This window comes from Gavia stellata, chromosome 27, assembly GCF_030936135.1.
Source record: "Gavia stellata isolate bGavSte3 chromosome 27, bGavSte3.hap2, whole genome shotgun sequence".
Lineage (NCBI taxonomy): Eukaryota > Metazoa > Chordata > Aves > Gaviiformes > Gaviidae > Gavia > Gavia stellata.
In genome coordinates this window covers 6,741,016-6,754,600 of record NC_082620.1, presented here as the reverse complement: position 1 = coordinate 6,754,600, position 13,585 = coordinate 6,741,016, and the positions used below count along the sequence as shown (strand labels likewise).

The window sequence follows — 13,585 nt, the reverse complement described above, 5'->3', positions numbered from 1 at the left end:
AAAGAATATATTCATGGGCACTCACCACAGCCCCAGTAATACACAGCAAACCCGAAAAGCTGCAGCAAGTTGGTTTGAGCCCAGCATGGAGACGATGGTCCTGGTTCCCAGCTGACGTGTATGGGTAACCCTGCACGGGAGGGAACGAGGCTGGGATGGTTTCCACACGAAGACCTGGCTGCTTGTCTGTAACTACAAAGGAGCAAGAAACTACCTGAAAACCAAGGTGGCTGTTTCCCCTTTGGCGTGAGTCACCCTCGGTAGAGTGCAGTAACTGGGTGTTGTCCCCTGACCTATGGCTCGGTGGCCTCAAGACAAATCTTTTCACCTCCGTTCCCCAGCGGTGAAGTGGAGCCAGCCACGCTTGCCACTTCTGGTCGGTGTTTTCAGTCCTAGCAGGGAAAGGAGCGATTTATGATGGATATTGCCCTTATGGTTTGTTTGCAAAGTGCTGTGTATGTTTACGATGCCATAAAACGGCAATGTAACACAAATAAATGCAACACACTTTGTATTTAAAACTTTTGCAATGGGCAAACACTTTGTAGCTGCTAAACCTTGGATTCAGTTTCCTGCTTAACGTTAAGAACCTAGTGAAGCCTTCGGCTCCGTGAGAGCCCGGGACTCTACGCGCTGAAGGAAGAGAGCAGGCTGGGGACTGCTCTGTGTGCAGAGACTCGGTACACCAGAAGTAAGGATCATAGTCGTGACTTTCTACACAAAGATAACAACAAAACCACCGATCAAGAATCCAAGTCACTGGTCAGCTTTGCTTGCAATCAACACTTTCTGTGCCTAAGGGCCTGAGATACGAGCAATGACTGCAAGTATACAGTCATCTTCATCTCACCCTGGGAGTGGGATGTGAGTATCAAACCTTCTTTTGAGCTACCCAGCAGTAACAGACATTTTCAGATACGCAGATCCTGTAGATTATCTGGGACTACTGCAGTTGCTCAGAAATAAAGAAACCAACAAAAGGGAAACGGGGCAGACTCATCAGATGTTTTGGGCTTTTCCACAGAATTTGAACAAATTACCAAATCTCTTTGCGCTTTAGTTTCCCGAGTATAAGGGGTGAGACTATTCTTGACCTAGATCGGGATGAAGTTAATGTTTTGAAGGCTTACTGCTCTTTTAATAAAGAAAATAAAGAGCAGTACAGTACTAACAGATGTAATTAAAGCCTTTATACCTACACATACCAATTTATATGCATGAGCGCGTGCAGAGCAATAACAGACTGTTTACCTGGGGAAGCATGCGCAGGCACTGCGGGTAGCGTGTCCGAGGACCAGCCAAGCAGGGAAGCCTGTAGGGATTTCCAGGAACAGGTCCCCCCCAACGCGGAGTGAATAGCGCAGTAATGCTCCTGAGAGTCCGGACCGGCGGCTCCGGCTGCGCCTCTGGCACTGCCTGGGGGAGTCCAGAAACGGGGCTCAGCTCCTGCCGCGGCTCCAGCACCCCGGCCGGGAACTCGCCCCTTGCCTCGGCTCCCCTGCCCGCTCCCAGGTGGCGGAGGCAGCGGTCCCAGCCCTGCCCCTTCCCACCAGCCTTGCGAGCGGGATGACTCCCGAGGGAGCGGCGGCGATGCCCAGCAGAGCCCGGGCCCGCTCGGGGCGGGCGGGCGGCGCTCTGACAAAGAGGGATCCGGTTTTTCCCCGCAGAAGTTTGTGAAACGGGGCATTTGGGCAACTGTCCCGGGGGCCAGTTTAGCTGGCGATCTTTGCGAGAGAGGGGAGAGCGAACTCGGCTCCCCGGGCCGGGAAGCCACCCGCGCTCCGAGCGCCCTCCTCCCTCCGGCGGGGCGGGGGGCTGCGGGCGAAACCTCCGGCACGCAGCCCCCGCTGCCGCGGCCCGGGCCCGCCCCGCGCCCCCCTCCCGGGGCCTTTTCGCCGGCTGCAGCCGCCGCTCCCCCCCCCTCCGCCCCGCAGGAGCCGGCGCCGCTGCAGCGGGACCCGCCGGGAGGGCGGGAGCCCAGCCCCGGGGCGGCGAGGGGCCGTGGGCGGCCGGGAGGCGCTTCGTCTGCGGCCGGAGGCAGCGGGGGAGGCGCCCAGCCGAGCCGGGCCGGGCCGGGCCGGGCGGCGGGGGCGGGATCGGGGCGGCGGTGCCGGCTCCGCGCCGCGCAGGTTAAGAGCCGCGTGGGGCCGCGCCGGCAGCAGAGCGAGCCGAGCCGTGCCGAGCCGTGCCGAGCCGAGCCGTGCCGAGCCGAGCCGAGCCGAGCCGAGCCGTGCCGTGCCGAGCCGAGCCGAGCCGAGCCGTGCCGTGCCGTGCCGAGCCGTGCCAGCATGGCCCAGCCGCGCTGCCGTTCCGTGCTCATCACCGGCTGCAGCCGGGGCATCGGGCTGGGGCTGGTGCGGGGGCTCGCAGCCGCCAGCCCCTCCCCGGACTTCGTCTTCGCGACCTGCCGATACCCCGAGAAGGCGCAGGTAACCGGGGCGGGCGGGGGCGCCGGGGCCCCCGGGGCCGGGCAGGGCTGCCCGAGCTCTCCCTGCCCGGGCGCTCGCCGCCGGCGCCTCTGGAGAGGAGCCCGGCTGGGATGCGGCCCGGAGCACATGTCCTGGCAGTGGCCAGGCAGTGCGAGCCCGGGGGCTGGCGGGGAGGTGGGGAAGGAGAAGGCAGTTGTGGAAGCACAGAACAGGTCGAGCATCTCTGCGGGCAAGCGCTGGTGTCCCGGCAGCACGCACCGGGGGTGGGATGGGAGCTGGGGGCTGAGCTCCCGCCCGGGGTGGGTGGCCGGATCGGGCAGAACCGGTGCCGTGGAAGTCCCCGGGGCTGGAGGCGCAATGAGCACGGGATATTGCTCTCCGGTCCTTCTGTGCCTTCCCGAGAGGAGGAGAGGCGAGCGGGACCCTCCGCAGCCCGCGGGACAGCTGCAGCCTCTCCACCGCTTCCTCTAGCCCCGAGCTTCTCGCTGGCTTGGCAGCTGGAGGTAAGTGTGTCCCGGCCTTCCCCAGCTCTGCACGGCCCTGGAGCCCTGCAGGGGTAGTCCATCCCCCAGAGCCTTCCCAGCGAAACCCGTTACAGCTTTCCTTGTCTCTTCTACACCGTGTGTCTGTGTCCCCAGAAGGAGCTGTGCCCTCTCTGTCTCTTCCCTTTCTCCTCTGGACTTGCACCAAGTGCAAAGGCCCAAATGAATGACGAATTAAACTCTCCTCTTAGTGCCCTTCTTGGCTGGGTAGGGAGCAGAGCCTTCCGCTGAAAGCATAGTAGCTTCTGTTACGTGTTGTTGGTGAATTAACTTCCAGCCCTTTCCCCTTTCAGCCAGCATTGCTACAGCCAGCAGCTATGCTACAGCATAGCAGCAATGTGTTTGGACTCCTTCCCCATCCCTAGACTGTTACAAATGACTGTCAGACAAATTAAAGGCACTCCCCGAACCTTTGGGAGGCAAACTGATAATGAGGGTTATCAGTCTGCTCGCTTCAGGGCCACTAGCGTCTGTATCTCTAGTCTGATCTTGACTCTCCTCGGTAAGGTAGAACGCTGCCAGGGCAGCACAGCAATACACGCAGGTATTGCCCTCTTCCTTTCCTAGGAAAAGTCTCCAGAGCTGCAAGAATTGGAGCTCTCAGCTCTGTGACTGTCTCAAACCCCTGTGTATTGCCACAAGCATTTGGTAGGAGCATCGATACCAAAAGTCCTACTTCTGCATCTCCCCTATTTCAAGCACGGCACAAGGCTGCCTTAGCGAGAGGCAAATTCCTGGCACGTGCAGAGGTAAACAGAGCTTATACGTCTGTTCCCTTATGGTGGGTTTTATTCTTTTCAGTACAAACTGTGATCACACCGTGCTAGCAATAAACAAAATGTAAAAACTTTGTTTACTGCTTAGCTACGCAAAAACTTTAAAAGATGGTGCCGAGACTCCCCTTCAAGGCTGGTGGTACGGGGCTGGGCAGGTAACCCCTGCAGTCTGACCAGGCGGTTCTCCTGTAGCACTGTGCTGCTCTACGGCACTCACGAAACTGAAGGAAAAGGTCTTAATTTTGCTTCTTGTTGTCAAAACGATCTCTCCAGCACAAAAACACTTTTAGGGTATTTCTGAATTGAATGGCTGAGAAACAGTCCAGCCAGGCTGAAATCTGGTGCGCAGACTGCCTTTCAGAGCCACTGCTTCCGGAGCTTCTCCCCTCGGCCCCCCTTCTGCACTGCATGAGCTTCTGGGCAGGTACTTGCTCTCATTCTGTTCGCTTTTAACTCCTGTTACAAGATCTGGCAGTTGTCCCAGCTGTATTTCCTATCAGTGATTGCACAACGGTGTGGTGCAGTAGTGGTACAGGAAACCAGCAGAGACATATGACCTGTTGTTAGATAGAAATCTCCCTGCTTAGTTGTTTGTTCTAAAGCTGCTTTAGCCGGTGCTGAGGCAGGTTCCCTTCTTCACCAATTGGCCCTTGTCTTCAGCAGCGATTTCTCAGTATAATGGTCTTGGATCAATTACATGGAGAAGCGAAATGGTTCCTTCAATAGGAAGAGCTTCCTAGGAAAACATTATACGGATCTATCTTAATGCAACTTGTGAGGTTTTTTGCATTGCCAGTACTTAAAAGTCTTGAGCAAAAAGGCTGGTAAACCTGCAGAAGAAGATGAAATAGCCTTCAAATAGTGCAGTGTGCCTGGGAAGAGTCTGGGTCACTGCTTGCAGCAGTAGAAACCTGGAAAGAGTGCTGGCAGTCATGTCTCATGTAGGCAGGAAGCTGGCCAAGAGCCACATTCCAGTAAGCCCGGAGTGGTGATTCTGCAGGCCACATGGGGTGCATCCTAAGCTTTTCTTTTTTTTTGGGGGGGTAAGGTTTGTCCTTGGTGGATCAGGGTGGGTTTTTGTTCTTTGTAAGGACCTCTAGGCCATGTGCTGTGCTTTGGCAGTACATCAATAGAAACCTCTGCAGCCAGCTGAAAGCATATTTCTAACAGATGGATTTGGAAACTCCACAAGGAAGGGAAATCTTTACTAAAGGTACTGTAGTAGTCTCACTAGTATTATCTGTCCCATCTGCAATGTATAAAGCTGGCACAAAACTTTCTGACCTTCTGAGGTATGTTTCCATCATGTCGCTAGTCCTTCTAGCTGGCAGAGGGCAAGTACAGACGTGCTTGAGCCTCTAGCAATGGGAGTCTTAGCACCACATACAACTGACTATCTCGAAGCCTGGATCCAATCTGGCAACGTTGCTTGAGTGTGGTATGGTTAAGAAATGGCAAAGGTTCAGTGATTTTTCTTCTTTTCTTTTTTTTTCTTTCCCAGAGACAAAATTCTGCCTTCACTGACTTTCCAGTCAAATCTTGAAAACGCGAAGTTCAGGTTCCTGCACTCCGGAGGCTGGCACTGCAGGCTTGGCTTAGCGCACGTGACGTGGGCTTTGCCCATCTAAGACCTGTTTGTTGACCATGCAGACTGGGCTGTAAAGTTGAGTGACTTGTTCTTTCTGTGCACAGCTGAGCTGTCAGTGCTTCCTTTTCCTCTTAACAGTGATTCAAGCGGTCTAATTTTGTTTCCTCCCACTTTGCTTTGTGACCATATGAAAAATCTTGCTTAATATGATTGCACTGCCCCCCACTTGCTCTCCTGGATTAGAGGATGAACTTGGAGAATGGCAACTTTGGACAGTTCTTTTAAATTCTGCTCTTGTCTGGTTTGGTAGAGTAGCATTTTCCTGTTGCAGAATGCAGGGAGGGGAAAAAGGATGGGAAGAGCTTAAATGAAAAGCCTTTTAAAAATCATCTTCCAGTTTTTAGGGGAAAAGTGATTTTAATATGCTTAGCTACTGGCAAATCCAGTGCCCATCTTGGGGACAATAGTCAGCAGCAATTCCCCGGTAGCCGAGAGTTATCCAGAGAATCTCTTGGCAGAGTATATGCACAGATGACTGCATACTTCAGAGTCCTCCAAACAGTGGGCAGACAAGAGCCCCTAAGGACCTGGCTTTAGAAAGAGATGCTGGAGAAGAGTCTGACTTTGCTTTTCTCTGCTTACTACAGAAAGCAGCACGTCTCCGTAACTTGCTAACCCTGGGATAATGCTGAACAGCTGCAAGCTTTTGCATGTGAGTCTGTGCTGGCAGAAGTTGTAATAACTTGAGTTCTTGTGCTGAATAGCTCCTAGGTGGCCTCCACAGAACATTTGCCTAACAAATGGGCTTTAGATCACACGATAACATGCAGCAGGCCTGCCGGCGCATCTAGATAACCGCTGCCCCTCCTTGAAAAGTACCGTACTAGACTCCTTCAGCCACACTTCGACTCTGATCTGCCTTTACTTGGGCTGCTCCGGCACTGAGAGTGGAAGCAGCTACAAATCTCTTGCAAAATAACGCTGACGTCCTGTCTTTGCACTCCAGATGGACAAAACCCCAGTACAGTTATTATTAGGCAGCCTGTATGGGCTCACGGACCCATCTGTAATTCCCCCCGCCTCCTGCTTTTCCTTCTTGCTCTTTCTCCCCCCATCCTGCTTCCCCATGAAAGGGAAAAAACTTTGACCTGAAGTCTAAGACTACACCAAATGATGGTGTAGCCCTTGTAGTTCTCCCTCTGGCTTGCTGAGGTATGGAAGGAAGAGATGGCTTTCTGGGGAAGTGCGGTAGCTGAAGGGATCCAAATGGCCGTGGTGTAAATCTGTTGACAGTGCCTCCTGTACTCGGCTTGGCTCTGCTAGGCTGTGCTGCGAGCTGAATGCGGGACCTCAGGACAGGAGCATCTCTTGTTCCTCCTGCTCTCCCCGCAAGCCCAAGTGTGTTCCCAGGTGAACAAGAAAGCATTCAGTTCCTCGCTGCTCAAGAGTCCTCTTCTGGGCTCTGGAAAGCTTCCAGGGCTTAATGTGCTGCTTCCCTTCCTCTGAAGTAGGAGATAGTGTTACTAACAGTGCTGCGTCTGTTCCCTTGTCAGACACAGAGCTCTCGCTGAAGTGCTTCTGCACACTGTCTCTGTCAGGTTTTGTTTTTGTTTTTTTCTTTGCTACATATTTTAGCCATGCGGTCTGCTGTTGGGAAGAGCAGCTGAGCAATCTCTGGAGCAGCGCTCTAGCAAGATAGATGTGTTGTATCAGGCAAAGGGGGCATTCTTTAAGTCTTTCTAATTTTGGGTTATTGCAGAGTGTGTGTTTTGTTTTTTTTTTTTTTTTTTTCTGGAAGCATTTTGCACTTCCTACAGCATTGAGGTCTGGCTCTTCTTGTGTCAGAGAGGACTGTGGATTTGGGGCAGTCTGCAGCAGCTTGGCGTGAGCTGTTACACAAGCAAACAGTAAGTTGGCGGTACACTGCGATACTGAATAGCCCGTCTCAGGGAGACACGGGCAAATATGATACATCTTTGACTTTGTCCTGAGTGCAAGCAGGATGATGTGAAATGATACCCAAGTACCCTTTGCCTGACAAAGCTGCCTACAGGCTGTTACTTTGGCCTGATTGCGTCCAACTGCCCTAGCATGGCCAGGTTCTTTCCAAGAGTTGTAACTGAAGTGAATAATGCTTTCATAAAGAAGGCAAAGTAAATCTTGCTGGATGACAAAGACAACATAACATTCCCGGTTGAAATCTAGCAATAAATATCCTGTGTACTGATGAATCTGTATCTGGAGCCTTGAGTGCCAGAGGATCTTGTTTAAATTGGAGTAGGCTGACTCTTTGTTAATCGTAATTAAAATCAGCAAGCAGGAAACAACAGATGCTAATCAGAGTTTAAATTTTTCTTGGAATCCCTAAGAGTTGATTCTCAGGAGTGACTATTCAGGTGCAGAGCACTTCTAGAGCTACTATGCTAAACACAGTATTAGGGGGTTGTGTTGTGGGTTTTCTTGGTTTTGTTTGTTTGTCTTGTTTGTTTTTAAATTGGCTATCACAGTACACTAACTAAAAATGACTTAGCCTGGGATATGTTGGCCGTACTTACTGCCTTTAAATGAAACTGCGTAAACTGACATTAAAATACAAGCTGCACTTCAAACAGCAGTACCAATGAGCTCACTTATTTTTATCTATGCATTGCTATTATGGGCTGTGCTGGCTCTTTTAGACTGAGCTCTGAGATCCTGTGTTCCCAGGGATTTAACATATTTGTCCTGGGTGCAGTGCCTCTGCACCAGCATGTTGGTATAAAAAAAGTGAGCACAAGTCTGCCGCAAAACAAACTTGCAGACAACTTTGGTGTAGGTTTGTTTTTTGTCGTTTTGTGGGGGTTTTTTGTTGTTTGGGTTGTTTGTTTTGTTTTTAATGGGGGGAGAACAAGGCATTTGACAGATGACCACAGTGAGTTTCAGGAAAGCTTACCCCTTCAGTGGGGAGTCAATGACAAGTATATGCATACACTGCAGTATATTTTCAGGGTTCTCTGGACACAGGAGTCTTTTGATCTCTTTGATCAAAACTACTTGGGGTAGTGGAAGAGGAAAAGTAGCATATATGGCTGGTGGCTTGAAATGATTGTATCTGATAGCGCTGCCATGAACTTGTCTCGGTCCTCTTCTCCACATGTTCCTTCTAGTCACAGTAGGGAAAAGAATAAGCTTTTCTGCAATTCTTAGGTTTCCTAATTGGATTTTTCAGCTAATGTTTAATTCAAGCGGAGTAACATTCTTGAAGACCAAAACTGTCTAAGTTAGCTTTATGCCTGGAAGCTGCTTCTGGGAAATTTAAATCACTGAAGTGGGAGTCACTTGTTAACGAAGTAATTAACTAAATGGAAAACCCATTGAATTTTAAATCTGATTTGCATGCAGCAATTGTAATTTCATGTTGTTTATGTTCTGGAGAATGCTTAATGCTACAGTGTTTGGAGTTCTTAATTGAACATATTGCTTACTTACTTCAGAAGCCTCTCAGTTGCTGGTTTCTGTCAGAGAGTAAAGCAATCTGACTATAAATAAATGAGTTTATTATCAAGTAAGTGATACTGTCAAACTGAAGTCCAGCGGACAGTCCAAAGCCCCATAATTATTGCAGACCTTGACATGACAGAGTTATTTCATGCCTGACTATCAATAAACAAGATAGTGTGTTCTGGGCCTTTAATCTGTTGAAAACTGTCCCGTTAAGCCCTATCCAAGAGGAAGGAATGTCTTTTGATTCTGTGCTTTGACTTGTTTCCCTTCCTTCCCCCTCCCCTTAATAGCCTTAACTGCAGTTGTAGATTGTCCTCAGTGGGAGAACAAATTTTCTAAGCAAGCCTGGAGAGAATCCTGCCGAGTATGAACTGAGCTAAAAGGTGTAATGCATTATAGCTTGACAGAGGACATGGAGTCCCTAAGTGTCTCCAAGTGGCAAAGAAGTACTCTTTCAAAATCAGCCCTCCTGACCCCTATTCCCAAAGGGCTGCTAAAGAAATGGATTTGCTTGAGCTGGAATGTTTGGCCAGGGTTGCTCAGTCTCCTAAACATGACTGGGAGTATGTAATCCATCTGTTACATTTGGCCACGCTTCCCACTTGGCTACATGGCACAGAAACCTAAGTATTCCAGCTGGGCCTATAAATCCAATTTGGACACACTTTGTCCAGCAGCAACACCAGTATAGTACTGATTTTCTCTAAGTCATTCTTCTACTGAGAGGTAGTAGGCAGATGACTGAATTATAGCTATCTATCAGAGAGAGAATTGCTCTCATGGACAGTTGCTGTGTATGTAACCAATTTCATGTGTGCTTTACCTTCAATTAGAAGAACTGAAGCTAATGAGAGTGCTGGGAAACAGAATTTCCGTGGGAAAATTGCTGGGAAACTTCTCCTGCAAACAGTAATTCCAAATGGCTTTTCTTAAGCATTCCTGTTGCCCTGAACTGATGTCTATCACTAGCTGACCTTCAGGAGCATTACGCTTTTCTTACAGAAGTGGGGAATTACTGGCTTGGAATGCAGTCTGAGCACCGGTCTGCTGTGGAACTGGCAACAGTAGGTGCTTGATCGAAGCCCTTTGGCCTTGATCGAAGACCTTTTGTTACACTGCAAACACACCCTCGAGCTGTACACACTGAGAGCTACCTCTGTAATCTGGCGTGCTGGTATCTTGACTAAGCAGGTGAAGAGTCCAGTTTCTCGGAGTTGATCTTGCTCTTAGAAAAGCTGCTCAGCAGGTTGGAAAACAAAGTAGTATCACTGCCTTCAGTCCGATGATGAAAATAAATGGCAGTTACAATTCCAGAGTTGCAGATCTCAGACTGTTTTATGTAACAGCCATGGAGATGTCTGTATATATATCTATGTATATATAAAAAAGATAACCCAAATTTCTTCTTTCTAGGAACTCCAGCAGCTTAGCAAGCAATACAGCAATATCAAGCTCCTCCAGCTGGGTGAGTAAAGGGCTTGTACAGAAGTATGTTCAACTAAGTCAGGTGAATGCATCTTAAGAAACTGGTCTCCTGGGTTATCAGTAGCTGTACATGACCTCCAGCAGCTGAAAATGATCACCCTCATCTTAAGGTAGCACCAGGGAAACACAATCTATGTACAGTCTTCTGTGCATTGTCATGTCTGTGTGCTGCCTAAATGTCCCCATTCAGACTGATGCCTTAGCTTTGGTTTAGCATGTGTTGTACAGGGACAGATGGCATTTGAACCACATTGTTCACTGTGGCTATTCTTGGCTCCTCTGTGCAGATGTGGTCTGTGAAAACAGCATCAAGAAAGTAGTCAAGGAAGTGGAAGAAATTGTGGGAGACAAAGGTCTGAACTGCCTCATTAACAATGCTGGCATCAATGTGCTTGCTTCCTTGGAAGAAGTCACAGCAGAGACAATGCTCACCATTTATGAAACCAATACAGTTGCCCAGCTGATGGTCACCAAGGTAAGAATTGGGAGGAATGTGCTTAATCTATGGTACTACAAGAGGCTTTTCCACTAGTGAGCTGGACATGTAACTAAAGCATTTGTCACTTTGGAACTGCACAGATACAGTTCTGATATCAAACTGCATGCCTAGAGAGCAGCAAGAGATCCTTTTTATCAAGGATCTTTATTTAAATCCATCTGGTATGAGGTCACTTCAGTGGGCAGGTTGGGCTAGGAGGTGGGCAGAAGAGACTGAAGGTCCCTGCTACTTGGAGCTGGCTGTTATGAAAGGTTTCCTATGGTCAGCTTGTCTGGGGAGCCATCACCATTCCGTGCTGGTGGCATAGAGTTGTACTGCAATTCTTCATAGAGCAGAACCTGAGAGTCCAGCTTGCCTTGAATGGGCCAAGAGCAAGCTGACCAAATTAAAACAAACTCTTGTTTTCACAGGCATTTCTACCCCTTCTGAGGAAGGCAGCCCAGCTGAGCACAGGAATGGGCTGCCATAGAGCTGCTATTATCAATATGTCCTCTCTTGCTGCCTCCATGCAACTCGTCCAGGCAAATGAGATGTTCCTCAAGGTCTACCCTTACAGGATAGCAAAGGTTTGTAGGCTTCCCTGGGCTGTGCTCAGTGGGTGAGGGCAGGCCTGTGAGTTAAAGACCACTCTGAGCTTAAGACAACGATCTGAAGTGTGCAGCACCTCCTTGGATAGGCTGACACAGGAACTGTTCTTGTTCTTCATGTGGGTGGAAATGGGACCTGTGAAAACTGTACATCTGGAGCAAGCATGCCAACTTCTTAAGAACAGGCTCACAAATGCTCCGTCACTACTCTGATACAGATCCATTTCAGACGGACTTGGCATTCAGAGAAGAACTGATGCCATCAAGTGTGCGCCCTATTAGTTGTGTTCCTCTCTGGTCCAAGCAAGATAGCAGGCACAAAACTCAGCAAAAGGCGTGCTGACCTGTACCTGGTAATGCTAGTTAGTGAGAGGTGGAGTTTTTAGTTTTGTCACATCCAGAGACTGAGTTTGTACGAACAGTCAAGATTAGACATACAGTTTCTCCTACACCACCTACTCATAAGCTGTTAATATGCTTGTTTTCCCTCTTCAGAAGTAAAAAACCTGAATGTTTGTGTAGTGATTATTGCAGAAAAACAGAGTCCTTATGTCAATATTCTTTTCCCCACAGCTTCTTAGGAGTTTCAAATGCTACTTTATCTTCCATCATAACTTAATTTCATCTTTGGGCAGTAAGCTTATGGCGAGAGCTTTCACAATGCTTCTCTTAACAGATATCTCTGAGAACGAAGCCCTCACCAAGTCTGGATAAGTTACTGTGATACTGTTACTGCCCCTTCATTTGTCAGGAGACAGCATGGTGGAAGGGAGGTGCCAGTTAGCTTGGCTTAAGGTCTTGCTCAAGGTTTGTAAAACTAGAAGACTAATAGATGGTTTCCACTCTTGTAGACTGCACTGAACATGATCACCAGGTGTCTTGCTGCAGACTTGAAATCGGATGGAATCCTCTGTATTTCTTTGCATCCAGGCTGGCTTCAGACAGACATGGGCGGAAACATGGTAAGTGACATCTCTCTGTGAAAGTATGACTCCCTTGTTGTCCCAACCCTCGAGCGAGAACCCGCTGTACAGTATACACCTCCATGTGCTGCAGAGGCACGCTATGAAACATGAAAATACATCCCACTGGATTCTAGTAATTCCTTAAATGCATTTGGTTCTCTTCTGTAGGATATTGCCGGTAATAATCTAAGCTTGATTTGCTCTAGGCTCCCATGCAGGTGCAAGAGGCTATCCCAGGTATTCTCTCTGTTCTGGACCGCCTTGGTGAAAAAGAAAACGGTTCCTTCCTGGACTGGCAAGGAGAAACTCTACCGTGGTAGAAGTGCACAGTATACTACAGAAACAGCATGTCAGTACTATTTAACTTGTGCCACTAATGTCTGTGTCTCTAGGGTTTTCTTATACGGTAGTTGAAATAGCCGGTCTGATATCCAGCCTCTCTCTAGGTGTATTTGGAAAGTGAGGTGGCTGACTCTTTCACTTGGTATTGCTACTGCTCTGTTCTAATGCTTACTGCAAATACTACTGTGCTCCTAGTGATGGGTATCTCCTAGAACCATCTAAAATAGATTAAAAACTGCAAGTTAAATCCAGGGGCTGGTTCCTCTTCACTTCCAAAACCAAAGTGGGTCTCTCGCTCTCTGCAGAAGTAAATGACCTGACCTCAGAGTAAGGCCAGGGTAGGCTGTCAGATTCCAGTATGTTCAGTCTGCTGGAGACATCTCTCTGGAGAAGGTCCCTCGGTTTCCTTCAGTCCTAACTGAGCCAAGGCTGAAATTGCCCAGCTCTAAACTATGTGAATTTGGTACTTCAAATTCCTCGGTGACCTCGTGAGTGTCCCCAGGTTGACAGCACACACCAGGCACTTGCTTTGTTCCCAGTGGGTGACTAACATCCTGATATGGGGGTGGGAATGTTGTTTTGTACATAAACTTCTAAAGTGTCTTCAATAAAGTCTTGTTTCAACAAACAGTCTGTTTACTGAACTATTTCAGTTAATTTCTCTGCATGTAGGTTTCTCTTTGTAGGTTTCTCTTCCCTGACCAGAGAACTGTACTTCTCTACCTTGCAGGAAGAAACTAACCATTGCTGTCTCCTTCAGACTAGATGGGTTTAGCATGGTGGGGTGTACCTGAAACTGAGGCAGACCCTCGTTCTGGTCTGAAATACTAGAAACAGCTGGTGAAAAGATAGATCTCTGTGTTCTGGCTGAGGTGGGGATAAAAGCAAA

At 48.9% G+C, this 13,585-nt stretch overlaps 1 protein-coding gene across 1 annotated transcript; it reads left to right on the top strand.

Annotated features, from left to right (window-relative positions):
• Window positions 1-2,288: 2,288 nt before the first annotated feature.
• On the top strand, window positions 2,289-13,328 carry LOC104258919 (C-signal). Its single transcript, XM_059830039.1, has 6 exons — window positions 2,289-2,429; window positions 10,232-10,283; window positions 10,591-10,778; window positions 11,213-11,368; window positions 12,241-12,351; window positions 12,561-13,328. Exons 1-6 carry the CDS (start codon window positions 2,289-2,291, stop codon window positions 12,672-12,674), a joined length of 762 nt encoding a protein of 253 aa, XP_059686022.1. The 3' UTR covers window positions 12,675-13,328.
• The last annotated feature ends 257 nt before the right edge of the window (window positions 13,329-13,585 follow it).